The 14,632-nt window shown below is 46.7% G+C and overlaps 1 protein-coding gene across 2 annotated transcripts in view; it reads right to left on the reverse strand.

Annotated features, from left to right (window-relative positions):
• The window catches only part of LOC110534743 (rho GTPase-activating protein 7), a 150,585-nt gene that overhangs the window by 13,187 nt on the left and 122,766 nt on the right, over positions 1 to 14,632 (reverse strand). For both annotated transcript variants that reach the window (XM_090187899.1, XM_090187900.1), the window contains 4 exons: positions 14,316 to 14,397; positions 11,386 to 11,449; positions 5,883 to 7,561; positions 953 to 1,132 (listed from right to left, as the gene is read on the reverse strand). In XM_090187899.1, coding sequence (XP_090044025.1) covers positions 953 to 1,132; positions 5,883 to 7,561; positions 11,386 to 11,449; positions 14,316 to 14,397 — 2,005 coding nt within the window. The remainder of the gene's footprint in view (positions 1 to 952; positions 1,133 to 5,882; positions 7,562 to 11,385; positions 11,450 to 14,315; positions 14,398 to 14,632) is intronic.

The following is a 14,632-nucleotide window of genomic DNA, read 5'->3' on the forward strand; positions in this document are numbered from 1 at the left end:
TGAAGCTAGGTTAGATAAGAAGATGGAGGGAGGGAGAGGTGGAGAGAGAGAGAGAGAGTAAATTAGAGAGAGAGAGAGAGAGAGAGAGAGAGAGAGAGAGAGAGAGAGAGAGAGAGAGATGAGAGGAGAGAGAGAGAGAGAGAGAGAGAGAGAGAGAGATGAGAGGGGACAGACAGACAGACAGACAGACAGACAGACAGACAGACAGACAGACAGACAGACAGACAGACAGACAGACAGACTGACTGACTTACGGTGAGGGATAGAGAAATAGAAAAAGGGAGATTGACAGAGAGAAAAGAGATAGAATTCCATGTAAGATAATGATAGAGGAATACATCCCCTGGTCTGCAGTCTCAACAGTCCTCACAGACATCCCCAGAAGGAGGAGACACCAAAGGGGATACTGAGTGACATTGGACAATCTCGAACCAGTGGCCATAATCTATAATTGCATGATGGAGAGGGGGGGGTGTTCGGTCATTTCGGTAATTGTCGAGGACTGGGCCTACAGACTCGGCCTCCAGGTCTTCATTTTAACAGCCTGTGCGTGTGAACTCTGTGATTGCCCCCGTCAAAAGATGACAACGTATACCAGTGCACCAGCAATTAGCTAGCCTGGGAAAAGAATGTTGAAACCCCCCTTACGTTCTGCTATCTCTGGGAGAAGAGTGGGAGGAATTCCAACTAGAGGAAAAATAGAGCCTATGATTGTTGTGGTTGTCTATTTGTTTGTAGGCCTAGGCTTCAACTAGCGCTATCGGAGCAGCATGCTAGGCTATAGGCTATAGGCTAACAAGGGTTTTTATACATACACACAATATCATTTTTGGGGCCTGCATTTTCAGCTGTTTTCGTGTGAGACCTCGTGTGAGAAAAAATTCCAATGTGTTTGCCACAAACTCCAAGTCTTATGAACCTTAACTAATCAAAATGGCCGCCGCCGACTCACCAGCTGAAGCCGTGTTTGTTGGTGGGGGTGTGTTTCTCCAGGAGGGCTGTAAGCTGGAGCAGGCAGAGCTTCTGGAGCAGGTTCATCTGCAGTACTGACTGGCAGCCCATCTGCCGCTGGGCCCAGGAGTGACTGGGCCGGTGGGAGGCCTGGAAACTGGGCCAGCGCAGTTTCTGAGGCCTTGGGTAGAGACAAATATATGTGTTAACCTAATATATTGCACAGCAAACAGAAAAATACTATCAGGCTATCAGAAGCACAATCAAACGTCAAAATACAAAAGCACAAATGTTTGCAAAGAATTTCATATAAATATATATCAAATATGTGTGTAAAATATACAAGTCAAAAATAAACAAAACACACAAGTATTCACACACAGAGACATATAGGAGAAGATACGTCTTCATCATTTTCAGAACTTGACCAGAGGTCATAAAGCCCTCTCCTCTGACAAGGTAACTAGCAGGACATCCATCCAGACGAGTCCTATGACCCCTGTGTTAAGAGATGCTCACTGGGATAACAGGGATTGATCGAGCCCAGAGGATCCCAACTCCGTTCCTCCAGTAGAAGTACACATTTTTATTGTGGCCCTGGACAAACACACCTGATTCATCTCGTCAACTAATCATCAGGCCCACAATGAGTTGAACCAGGTTTATCCGAGGCTACAACAAAACCAGGTGCTTATGGGGGAACTCAGGGACTGGAGTTGGGAAGCACTGGTCTCGCCTGGCTGTCAGCGGCTATGGGAGCGCCGGAAACCTTCTGGAATTCTGCCTGTGGATTCCTGAGGGAATGGCTGCATCGTCGCGGAGACGGATCGGCATTCCCGAGATCCGAGGTATTCACTGCACCTCATCGCCGTGACAGCCGGTTACGTAAGGGTCAGGGCTGGGAGAGTCGTCTCAACTTGTCCACTCTGTCTGTGTGTTCCTCCCTCCATCTGACTTTATTTCTGTCTCTGTATGTACCTCTACCCATCTCTCTCTTTCTCTTTCTGTACCTCTACCCATATCTCTCTTTCTCTTTCTGTACCTCTACCCATATCTCTTTCTCTCTCTGTACCTCTACCCATCTCTCTCTTTCTCTCTCTGTACCTCTACCCATCTCTCTTTCTCTCTCTGTACCTCTACCCATCTCTCTCTTTCTCTTTATGTACCTCTAGCCATATCTCTTTCTCTCTCTGTACCTCTACCCATCTCTCTCTTTCTCTTTCTGTACCCCTACCCATCTCTCTCTTTATGTACCTCTACCCATCTCTCTTTCTCTCTCTGTACCTCTACCCATCTCTCTCTTTCTCTTTCTGTACCTCTACCCATCTCTCTCTCTCTCTTTCTGTACCTTTACCCATCTCTCTCTTTCTCTTTCTGTACCTCTACCCATATCTCTCTTTCTGTACCTCTACCCATCTCTCTCTTTCTCTTTCTGTACCTCTACCCATATCTCTTTCTCTTTCTGTACCTTTACCCATCTCTCTCTCTCTCTTTCTGTACCTCTACCCATCTCTCTCTTTCTCTTTCTGTACCTCTACCCATCTCTCTCTTTCTCTTTCTGTACCTCTACCCATCTCTCTCTCTCTCTTTCTGTACCTCTACCCATATCTCTCTTTATGTATCTCTACCCATATCTCTCTTTATGTACCTCTACCCATATCACTCTTTCTGTACCTCTACCCATATCTCTCTGTATGTACCTCTACCCATCTCTCTCTTTCTGTACATCTACCCATATCTCTCTTTCTGTACCTCTACCCATATCTCTCTGTATGTACCTCTACCCATATCTCTCTTTATGTACCTCTACCCATCTCTCTCTTTCTCTTTCTGTACCTCTACCCATCTCTCTCTTTCTCTTTCTGTACCTCTACCCATCTCTCTCTTTCTCTTTCTGTACCTCTACCCATCTCTCTCTCTCTCTTTCTGTACCTCTACCCATATCTCTCTTTATGTACCTCTACCCATATCTCTCTTTATGTACCTCTACCCATATCTCTCTTTCTGTACCTCTACCCATATCTCTCTGTATGTACCTCTACCCATCTCTCTCTTTCTGTACATCTACCCATATCTCTCTTTCTGTACCTCTACCCATATCTCTCTGTATGTACCTCTACCCATATCTCTCTTTCTCTGTATGTACCTCTACCCATATCTCTTTCACTTTCTGTACCTTTACCCATCTCTCTCTTTCTGTACCTCTACCCATATCTCTCTGTATGTACATCTACCCATATCTCTTTCTCTTTCTGTACCTTTACCCATCTCTCTCTTTCTCTTTCTGTACCTCTACCCATATCTCTCTTTCTGTACCTCTACCCATATCTCTCTTTATGTACCTCTGCCCATGTCTCTCTTTCTGTACCTCTACCCATATCTCTCTTTATGTACCTCTACCCATATCTCTCTTTATGTACCTCTACCCATCTCTCTTTCTCTTTCTGTACCTCTACCCATCTCTCTCTTTCTGTACCTCTACCCATCTCTCTTTCTCTTTCTGTACCTCTACCCATATCTCTCTTTCTCTCTTTGTACCTCTACCCATCTCTCTTTCTCTTTCTGTACCTCTACCCATATCACTTTCTCTTTCTGTACCTCTACCCATCTCTCTTTCTCTTTCTGTACCTCTACCCATATCTCTTTCTGTACCTCTACCCATCTCTCTTTCTCTTTCTGTACCTCTACCCATATCTCTTTCTCTTTCTGTACCTCTACCCGTATCTCTCTTTCTCTCTTTGTACCTCTACCCATATCTCTCTTTCTCTTTCTGTACCTCTACCCATCTCTCTCTTTCTCTTTCTGTACCTCTACCCATATATCTCTTTCTGTACCTCTACCCATCTCTCTTTTTCTGTACCTCTACCCATCTCTCTTTTTCTGTACCTCTACCCATCTCTCTCTTTCTCTTTCTGTACCTCTACCTATACAGTGCCTTGCGAAAGTATTCGGCCCCCTTGAACTTTGCAACCTTTTGCCACATTTCAGGCTTCAAACATAAAGATATAAAACTGTATTTTTTTTGTGAAGAATCAACAACAAGTGGGACACAATTATGAAGTGGAACGACATTTATTGGATATTTCAATTTTTTTTAACAAATCAAAAACTGAAAAATTGGGCGTGCAAAATTATTCAGCCCCTTTAAGTTAATACTTTGTAGCGCCACCTTTTGCTGCGATTACAGCTGTAAGTCGCTTGGGGTATGTCTCTATCAGTTTTGCACATCGAGAGACTGAATTTTTTTCACATTCCTCCTTGCAAAACAGCTCGAGCTCAGTGAGGTTGGATGGAGAGCATTTGTGAACAGCAGTTTTCAGTTCTTTCCACAGATTCTCGATTGGATTCAGGTCTGGACTTTGACTTGGCCATTCTAACACCTGGATATGTTTATTTTTGAACCATTCCATTGTAGATTTTGCTTTATGTTTTGGATCATTGTCTTGTTGGAAGACAAATCTCCGTCCCAGTCTCAGGTCTTTTGCAGACTCCATCAGGTTTTCTTCCAGAATGGTCCTGTATTTGGCTCCATCCATCTTCCCATCAATTTTAACCATCTTCCCTGTCCCTGCTGAAGAAAAGCAGGCCCAAACCATGATGCTGCCACCACCATGTTTGACAGTGGGGATGGTGTGTTCAGGGTGTTGCTTTTACGCCAAACATAACGTTTTGCATTGTTACCAAAAAGTTCAATTTTGGTTTCATCTGACCAGAGCACCTTCTTCCACATGTTTGGTGTGTCTCCCAGGTGGCTTGTGGCAAACTTTAAATGACACTTTTTATGGATATCTTTAAGAAATGGCTTTCTTCTTGCCACTCTTCCATAAAGGCCAGATTTGTGCAATATACGACTGATTGTTGTCCTATGGACAGAGTCTCCCACCTCAGCTGTAGATCTCTGCAGTTCATCCAGAGTGATCATGGGCCTCTTGGCTGCATCTCTGATCAGTCTTCTCCTTGTATGAGCTGAAAGTTTAGAGGGACGGCCAGGTCTTGGTAGATTTGCAGTGGTCTGATACTCCTTCCATTTCAATATTATCGCTTGCACAGTGCTCCTTGGGATGTTTAAAGCTTGGGAAATCTTTTTGTATCCAAATCCGGCTTTAAACTTCTTCACAACAGTATCTCGGACCTGCCTGGTGTGTTCCTTGTTCTTCATGATGCTCTCTGCACTTTTAACGGACCTCTGAGACTATCACAGTGCAGGTGCATTTATACGGAGACTTGATTACACACAGGTTTAGGTCAACATTGAATCATTCAGAGATCCTCACTGAACTTCTGGAGAGAGTTTGCTGCACTGAAAGTAAAGGGCCTGAATAATTTTGCACGCCCAATTTTTCCGTTTTTGATTTGTTAAAAAAGTTTGAAATATCCAATAAATGTCGTTCCACTTCATGATTGTGTCCCACTTGTTGTTGATTCTTCACAAAAAAAACAGTTTTATATCTTTATGTTTGAAGCCTGAAATGTGGCAAAAGGTCGCAAAGTTCAAGGGGGCCGAATACTTTCGCAAGGCACTGTATCTCTCTTTCTCTTTCTGTACCTCTACCCATATCTCTCTTTCTCTTTCTGTACCTCTACCCATCTCTCTCTTTCTCTTTCTGTATGTACCTCTACCCATCTCTCTCTTTCTCTTTCTGTACCTCCTTCTTTCTCCCTCTTTCTGTCTGTTTGTGCACCTCCATTCCACCACCCTCTCGCTCACCCTCCTTCTCACCCTCTCTCTCACCCTCCTTCTCATCCTCTCTCTCACCCTCTCTCTCACCCTTTCTCTCTCTCAACCCTTCATCCAAAACACTTAAGAATGTTGAATTGAGCTCGCCAGTCCTTCATCTTAACACACAGGACATTTTCTCAAATGGGGACAATAACAATATTGGTGATATCTATAGATTGATTAACAGAGAGGTGATTAATTAATTACTGACCTGTTAGATCTGGTGAGAGAGGCTCCCACTCCGGAGTCCCTCCTCTCCCTCATGGCTTCTTCCCCTTCTCCTTCATCCCCCTCTCCTTCTTCCCTCTCTCCTTCTCCCAGAGGGTTGCCCGTGCTGTCCTGGTCGCTCCCGTTGTCCGTCTCCTCCAGCCGGTTCTGCAAAGGTGAGGACGGACAAGGAGACGCTGAATCCAATGCCGAATCCGAATCCCCCTCTTCTTCTTCCTCTTCGTCATCCTCTTCTCCGGCTGCCACCCTGTCCGTCCAGGCGTTGACGAATCGCTGCAGGCCGTTGACACATTCCAGCACATCCTCCAACTTTGGCCCCTCCCCTTCATTGTCTTCATCGTCTTCCTCGCCTTGATAGGCCACGTTGGGCACGTTGTCGTAGAAACTCAGGCGGCTGTCCGCTGAGCCGGTGGAACCGCAACGCGTTTGGCATCGACTACCGAGATAGCGCGGATCGGCATTTCCACTTTGCGGTGGTTGTTTGCCGTCGCCGAGCGCTTTGGGGAATGTGCCCGGTTTGTGTCCTTCGGGAAGGTAGAAGAAAATCACGCCTTCTTCCTCCTCTTCCTCCTCCCTCTCTCCGTTGAGGCGACCACGCTTGCTTTGGTTTTGCTCAGCCACTATCCGGTTACTAGGCTGTTGCTGAGGTGGTTTCTGTCTGGTTTTGGGCTGGGTTGAACCTGGGGGTTGTTGTTCTCCAGGCGGCTGTAGGAACACGCTTAACGGGTCAAAACCTTCCAGGTACATCCCACCTCTCTTACTGGCTCCCACCGCGGTGCTGTGGCTTCGGGTTCGTGTCACCGGGCTCGGGGTGCTAACGGTGCTCCCGCTGCTTGCTTCTGATTGGCTACTGCCCGTGCTTCCGGAGCTCCCCATGCTGCCACTGCTGGTCTGCGTGGAGTAGGATACACTCCTGTTACGGTTCAGGGTCATGGTTTGGGTCGGGTTGAGGGTGGAGATGTCAACGCAATTGAGGCGCCGTAGCTTGTCGTCGTCTAGTCCTTCTTTGATGACCGGCCCGCTGATCTCCAGTTTGGAAGGTCTTCCCCCGCCTCCGTTCTTCTTCTTGCTATTGGAAGTGGCGCTCCTCAGTCTGATGCTCTCCATGCGCTTGAGGAAACTCTTGGCCCGTGAGCGCGTGCTCTTCCCTCCTCTAGTCTCGCTCCCTCCTCCTTCTATCCCTCCTGTTCCCACAATTCCACTGGGCTTGTCGTCGAAGGAGAAGTGACCTTGGGTCGTCTCCAATGGTGAGTGCGGATGGCCGTCAGACAGCGAGTCCTCGGTGGCGCCACACGATCCGCCCGTGCCCGAGGAGGAGCACATGCTGGCCATCGAGTTGGCGCGGGTGGCGCCCGCCGCTGGGGTGGCATCGCTAGATGTGGCACCATCGACTGTCCCTCCCTCTCCCACACTCCCGCTGCTGTGAAGCGAGGCCACCTCGGGCTGCTCGCTGAGATCCGTCAGCACACTCTCTGAGCTCAGGCCCTCGCGGAGCTGCCCCTGACCGGCCGAGGGTCTCTGGACCTGGGGGAAGGGCGGTTGGTTTCCACCCGGGAGGAAGAAGACATCCAGCTCCTCCAGGCGAGACCAGCGCTTGCTGTCCCGCTGGAAGGTCCAAAGGCCACTGATGGCGCATGGCTCTTCCTCGTCTGAATCCTCACTCTGGAGTAGAGAGAGAGAAGACAGAGGGGGCAGGTTAGCGTCATTAATCTTGTTCTGGAGGCAGCTCTGCAGAGTGGTCAATAGCTGGCACGGCCACAAAGTAATAAAATCTCAAACCTAAACTTAACCCTAACCTTAACCTTAACCACACTGATAACCCTAATCTTAAATTAATCCGAAGAGCAAATAAAGAAAACATGAATTTTTGCAATATATCCCATCTAGTGAAAATCTCTCAGTTCTGCCTCTAAGATTCCTGACAATAAACGTCGACCCGCTGGTGACACATTATCACTATAAGAAGAGAAGAAAAATGCACAAAGAAATTACAGTTGAATCAAAAAGACGTCACATTTTCAGGATTTTCTTTCTCTGTTTCATGAACAAGGTTTTAACATGAAATCTGTTTGTAAAAGGTGAATGGCCATGAAGTCAAACGAGCCGCCCTGTATTCTGTCCAGATGACCTTCCATTCCCTCAGAGTGCACTGCTTGAGACCAGGGCCCATCAAACTCTGGTCAAAAGTAGTGCACTATATATGGAAACGGGTGCCGTTTGGGACACGGCCTTTGTGTGAGAGCAGCAGGGATATTCACAGACAGCAGATCTGTGAACATTCCTCAACTCCCTCCAGACCGCTGGAACATTTCACAGAGATAAGATTCACACACAGCTGGTTAATGGTTGTTATTGTGTTGGAACTTATCCCTGACCGTGAAAACGACAACAGAGTCTCACTATCTTTCTCTCTCTCTCTCTCACACACACACACACACACACACACACACACACACACAAACACACACACACACACACACACACACACACACACACACACACACACACAAACACAAACACACACACACACACACACACACACACATACGTCCCGAGGGGAGTCCAGGAAATTCCACCCCGATCCGAGAAGTTCACACGCCAGCCGACCAGGCTAGGGCAACCCCCCCACCCTCACCCCCACAGATGTGTAACTACCCTATCGTCCCCACAGGGCCAGTCTGTCCCCCTAATTCAGGAAAGTGAAACTGCCTGCCGAGGGGACCAGGGAGCCGGGGGGCAGAGGAGGGGCGCGGGAGTCTCCAGACTTCACAGGCGCCTCCTTCACGGTGGCTGAGAGCGATGGGGACAAAAGTCCATAAAATAAAACCCCGGGTCCTCATTTTATGACCCCACTCTCCACTCACCACGACACACACTGGCCTTTCTTACTTCAGCTTTGATCGCGGCGGCCAGAAACTCTTTCTGTCTGATATACTGACTGGCGTCGTGAAGACCATCGTGGGGGAGTTTGACTTTGGAGCTCAATAGCAACCATGTCAATACCTAGAACTACCTAGATGGCCAGTCTTATCTTCATCTGCATTCAGCCACTCCTGTGTCTGTCTGATATACTGACTGGCGTCGTGAAGACCATCGTGGGGGAGTTTGACTTTGGAGCTCAATAGCACCCATGTCAATACCTAGAACTACCTAGATGGCCAGTCTTATCTTCATCTGCATTCAGCCACTCCTGTGTCTGTCTGATATACTGACTGGCATCGTGAAGACCATCGTGGGGGAGTTTGACTTTGGAGCTCAATAGCACCCATGTCAATACCTAGAACTACCTAGATGGCCAGTCTTATCTTCATCTGCATTCAGCCACTCCTGTTGGGTGTTTTGATACGTCCTAAACAACGCCGCGTCTCTGATTTCAACAACTACGGGGAAGAGACGTGAGGAAAACACATTTCAATAGAGGGAGAGGTAAACACTTACATTTTAGCAGACGGTCTTATCCAGAGAGACGTACAGCAGCAATTAGGGTTATGGGTCTTGCTCACGGGCACATGGACAGATTTTTCACCTAGTCAGCTCGGGGATTTGACCCAGCAACCTTTCAGACTTAACCACTAGGATACCTGCCGCCCTCTATAGACAGAGTAGGGCTGGAAGTCTATGCGTTTCTATGCTGACTAGGGAGGTTAACAACTGTCAGTCTGAACAGAGAGCCAGTACCTCCTTTGGCCCTTCTCTGTTGACTCCTTGATGAAAGGTGACACAGCGAGATACCAACTCACACACACACACACACACACACACACACACACACACACACACACACACACACACACACACACACACACACGGCTCAAGGAACTAGCTTGTTTAAGACTTTAGGTAATTACAGAATGGAGGTTAATGGGAGGAAGATCTTGACAAACAACAAAACTTCTTAGTGTCCTGGTGGATTAGTTTGGGGTGGTTTTGGTTAGTTTGGTTGAGTTTGGATTAGTTTGTGGTGGTTTTGGTTAGTTTGGGTTAGTTTGTGGTGGTTTTGGTTAGTTTGGTTTAGTTTGTGGTGGTTTTGGTTAGTTTGGGTTAGTTTGTGGTGGTTTTGGTTAGTTTGGATTAGTTTGTGGTGGTTTTGGTTAGTTTGGATTAGTTTGTGGTGGTTTTGGTTAGTTTGGATTAGTTTGTGGTGGTTTTGGTTAGTTTGGGTTAGTTTGTGGTGGTTTTGGTTAGTTTGGATTAGTTTGTGGTGGTTTTGGTTAGTTTGGATTAGTTTGTGGTGGTTTTGGTTAGTTTGTGGTGGTTTTGGTTAGTTTGGGTTAGTTTGTGGTGGTTTTGGTTAGTTTGGGTTAGTTTGTGGTGGTTTTGGTTAGTTTGGATTAGTTTGTGGTGGTTTTGGTTAGTTTGGGTTAGTTTGTGGTGGTTTTGGTTAGTTTGGGTTAGTTTGTGGTGGTTTTGGTTAGTTTGGATTAGTTTGTGGTGGTTTTGGTTAGTTTGTGGTGGTTTTGGTTAGTTTGGGTTAGTTTGTGGTGGTTTTGGTTAGTTTGGTTGAGTTTGGATTAGTTTGTGGTGGTTTTGGTTAGTTTGGGTTAGTTTGTGGTGGTTTTGGTTAGTTTGGGTTAGTTTGTGGTGGTTTTGGATAGTTTGGGTTAGTTTGGTTGAGTTTGGGGTAGTTTGAATTAGTTTGGTTTAGTTTTGGGTAGTTGGAATGAGTTTAGATTAGTTTGGATTAGTTTGTGTTAGTTTGGTTGAGTTTGGGGTAGTTTGAATTAGTTTGGTTTAGTTTTGGGTAGTTGGAATGAGTTTAGATTAGTTTGGATTAGTTTGGGTTAGTTTGGCTTAGTTTGGGGTAGTTTGGGTTAGTTTGGGGTAGTTTGGGGTAGTTTGGTTTAGTTTGGATTAGTTTGGGGTAGTTTGGGGTAATTTGGTTTAGTTTGGGATAGTTTGGGATAGTTTGGATTAGTTTGGGGTAGTTTGGGGTAGTTTGGTTTAGTTTGGATTAGTTTGGGGTAATTTGGTTTAGTTTGGGATAGTTTGGGATAGTTTGGGATAGTTTGGATTAGTTTGCGGTAGGTTCTGGGGATCATGGCCAATAGCTGGCTTGTTTTTAATTTAACCAATGAAACCAGGGGGAGAGAAATGAGAAAGCAGCGACATACTATTCCCTTTTATGGACAATGATATGAGGAAGTGATGTTTGTGTGTGTATGTCTGTATGTGTGTGTGTGCGTGTGTGTGCGTGTGTTCAGGATCAGGGCTGAGGAAGAAGGGCCAGCCGCGTGAACAGCAAGCCCTTCATTTGGACATAAAAGCTATCTTTTTTTGCTTTGGGCTCTTCATAAAGGGCTTGATAAAAAGACAGGTGCCTTTTCATTAGAAGAGAAGAGAGAGAGAGACTTTCACACCCCAGGCTATAAGGAGGTCGGAGTTGGAGGACAGGTAGGAAAAACTCAACTGGGGTTGGAAAAGTTCTGAAGAATTAGGGGATTTTTGGGTGTGAAAGAGTGGAAGAGGAAGAGGAGGGATGAACTTACTCTCTTTCTCTGTGGGGAGATCTCCAGTCTCATCAGGGCACACTTGTTGAGGGTGTTCAGTCTCCTGTAAATAGATACAGATACACAATCAGATACATAAACACACACACACACACTTCGAGGAGTCCTAGCAAAAGCCCCAACAACAAGCCTCTGACAGAGACAAACTCCTGAGAGAGAAAAGACAGGAAGAGAGAGAGAGAGAGGAAGAGAGTGAGAGAGAGATGAAGAGAGAGAGAAGAAGAGAGAGAGAGGAAGAGAGTGAGAGAGAGAGAAGAGAGAGAGAGAGAGAGAGAGAGGAAGAGAGAGAGAAGGGAAGAGAGAGAGAGTGAGAGAGAGAGAGAGAGAGAGAGAGGAGGTGAGCAGCTAATGAGGCGCTGAAGGATAAGCCGGGATAAGAGGGGAAGAAGAGAAGGAATGAAAAGAGAGAGAAATCAGCTAGATTGGCGACAACAAGACGACAAAGGGGGAAAGGGGGGGGGGGGGGGCTTATCCCGCTGGACACCTGGCGAGGGGGTGGGGTGTAGTAGTATTCGTAGTGTGTGTGTGTGTGTGTGTGTGCGTGCGTGCGTGCGTGCGTGTGTGTGTGTGTGTGTGCTCTCCCCTCTGAAGAGCCTTGAAAGCAGATCATGTGACAATGGAGGGAGGAAGGGGTTGAGAAAGGGAAGGATAGAGGGAGGGATGGAGAGAGAGGGATTGAGGAAGGGGTTGAGAAAGGGAAGGATAGAGGGAGAGATGGAGAGCGAGGGATTGAGGAAGGGGTTGAGAAAGGGAAGGATAGAGGGAGGGATGGAGAGAGAGGGATTGAGGAAGGGGTTGAGAAAGGGAAGGATAGAGGGAGGGATGGAAAGAGAGGGATTGAGGAAGGGGTTGAGAAAGGGAAGGATAGAGGGAGGGATGGAGAGAGAGGGATTGAGGAAGGGGTTGAGAAAGGGAAGGATAGAGGGAGGGATGGAAAGAGAGGGATTGAGGAAGGGGTTGGGAGGCTCGAATGGAGAGATGACTTCTGAAGCCTTGCTTCAATACACTATTCCCTATTTAGTGCACTGCTTTTGACCAGGACTCAAACTCTGGTCAAATGTAGTGCACTATACAGGGAATAGGGTGCCATTTGGGACGTAACCTAGATCAACTGGAAAAGTCCACTCACTCCTGATAAATCTGATAGACACTTTGAACAACTGTATTTAAATGCATGGAAGTTACTTCCCCGGTCCCAGGAGTCAACTGTTCAGTAACAGAGGAGGCTGGTGAGGGGAGGGCTGCTCATAATAATGGCTGGAAGGGAGTCAATAGAATGGTATACTTTTAGCCCATCCTCCAATGGCGAACAAAAAGATGGCAGAATTCACAGGGCAAGTCATTGTTTTAGCACTTTCCACTGACTGTCTAAAGTACGGCGCGCCACATGGTTCAATGTGCCACCGAATCAGCACAACTCTTTCAGTTTATCCAAAGTGCAGGCGCCTTGAAGGTCAAATTGGGATAATGTATACTCTGCCAGTGACCATAAAAAATGAAAAGCTATAATAAATAAATAAACAAATAAATGATAATAAAGGAAACAACAAAATAAAAATGAACCAATAAAGAACGGAGAGCTGTGTACAGTGGGCAAACTAAGGAAAAGGTTTCATTTGTGGTAAGTGCATGTGGGCCACCATCTTCACGCACCGCCGCTATTGAAAGTGACACCATAGGACCTTTACCACTGACATGACATTACATAACATGATAGATAGCCCTTTAAATGTTACCCACAACCCCTTGGGCCGAGAAGCCACCCAGGTGTGGCGAAAGGAGGGAATGATATAGATTTATTTTCTTTAAAAACAACAACAAGAACATAGCGTGACCGTGGAGACGGAGCGAGGGAGGGAATGTGGAGAGATAAGACAAGAGAGATGGAGAGAACAGGACAACGGTACAAAACGTCTCTAATTGGAGAGAAGTAAACATTTACAGCCCCCACGGTGTATGTATCATACCTCATCACTTAGAGACAGAGAGAGAGAGAGGGAGGTGAGAGAGGGAGGACATAGAGAGAGAGAGGGAGGATGTATGGACAAGCTGAAGATAGAAGCATAATGAAAGAGAAAGAGGGAGAGAGGGAGGTACAGAGAGAGGCAGAGTTAAAGTTAGACAAAAGCGATGGATGCAGAGTGAAAGAGAAAGCAGGTGGGAGTCAGAAGAGAGATAGAGAGAAAGAGGCCGAGGGAGAAAAGAGAGGCTTATCGCGTCCCTCTTTCATCTCAAACCCAACCCGCAGAGCATGCCATCTTTGAAGATATACTTTCTTCGGTATGCACTATGCCTTCCCCTATTGCAGAGTAGATGAACAGATAGACAGATTTAGAGAAGAAGAAAAAATAAATAGACAATGGAACATAAAAGTGGGTGAAGGTTGAGAAAGAGAGGAGGTGAGGAGGATATAGAGAGGTGAGGAGGACATAGAGAGGTGAGGAGGACATAGAGAGGTGAGGAGGATATAGAGAGGTGAGGAGGACATAGAGAGGTGAGGAGGACATAGAGAGGTGAGGAGGACATAGAGAGGTGAGGAGGATATAGAGAGGTGAGGAGGACATAGAGAGGTGAGGAGGACATATAGAGGTGAGGAGGATATAGAGAGGTGAGGAGGATATAGAGAGGTGAGGAGGACATAGAGAGGTGAGGAGGACATAGAGAGGTGAGGAGGACATAGAGAGGTGAGGAGGGGAGAGAGAGGTGAGGAGGACATAGAGAGGTGAGGAGGACATAGAGAGGTGAGGAGGGAAGAGAGGTGAGGAAGGAAGAGAGAGGAGAGGAGGGAAGAGAGAGGAGAGGAGAGGAGGGAAGAGAGAGGAGACCTACAAGAATGCTCTACAGGTTCAGTTGTTGACTTCTGGAGAAGTGAGAGATGAAGAAAAAGAGAAGTGGAGGAGAAGTCTCACCTGCACAGAGCCTCGATGGCATCACGGTCCAGGAAATCATGGTCCCTGGTCACAGACACAATCTCAATGGGGAACAAGCCATCTGAAACCGAGAGAGAGAGATAAAGAGAGAGAGAGAGAGAGAGAGAGAGAGAGAGAGAGAGAGAGACAGAGATAGAGAGAGAGAGAGAGAGAGAGAGAGAGAGAGAGAGAGAGAGAGAGAGAGAGAGTTTTTTGATGTCTTTAATTGCACCAGTAAGCAGACACAATCCATTGCAAACTATGTAGCTCTCTGTCAGACATTGGGTTACTGTCTTCACAAATGTCCACCTGATCCT

The sequence above is a fragment of the Oncorhynchus mykiss genome, chromosome 10 (assembly GCF_057628025.1).
Source record: "Oncorhynchus mykiss isolate SJ-2025 chromosome 10, ASM5762802v1, whole genome shotgun sequence".
NCBI lineage: Eukaryota > Metazoa > Chordata > Actinopteri > Salmoniformes > Salmonidae > Oncorhynchus > Oncorhynchus mykiss.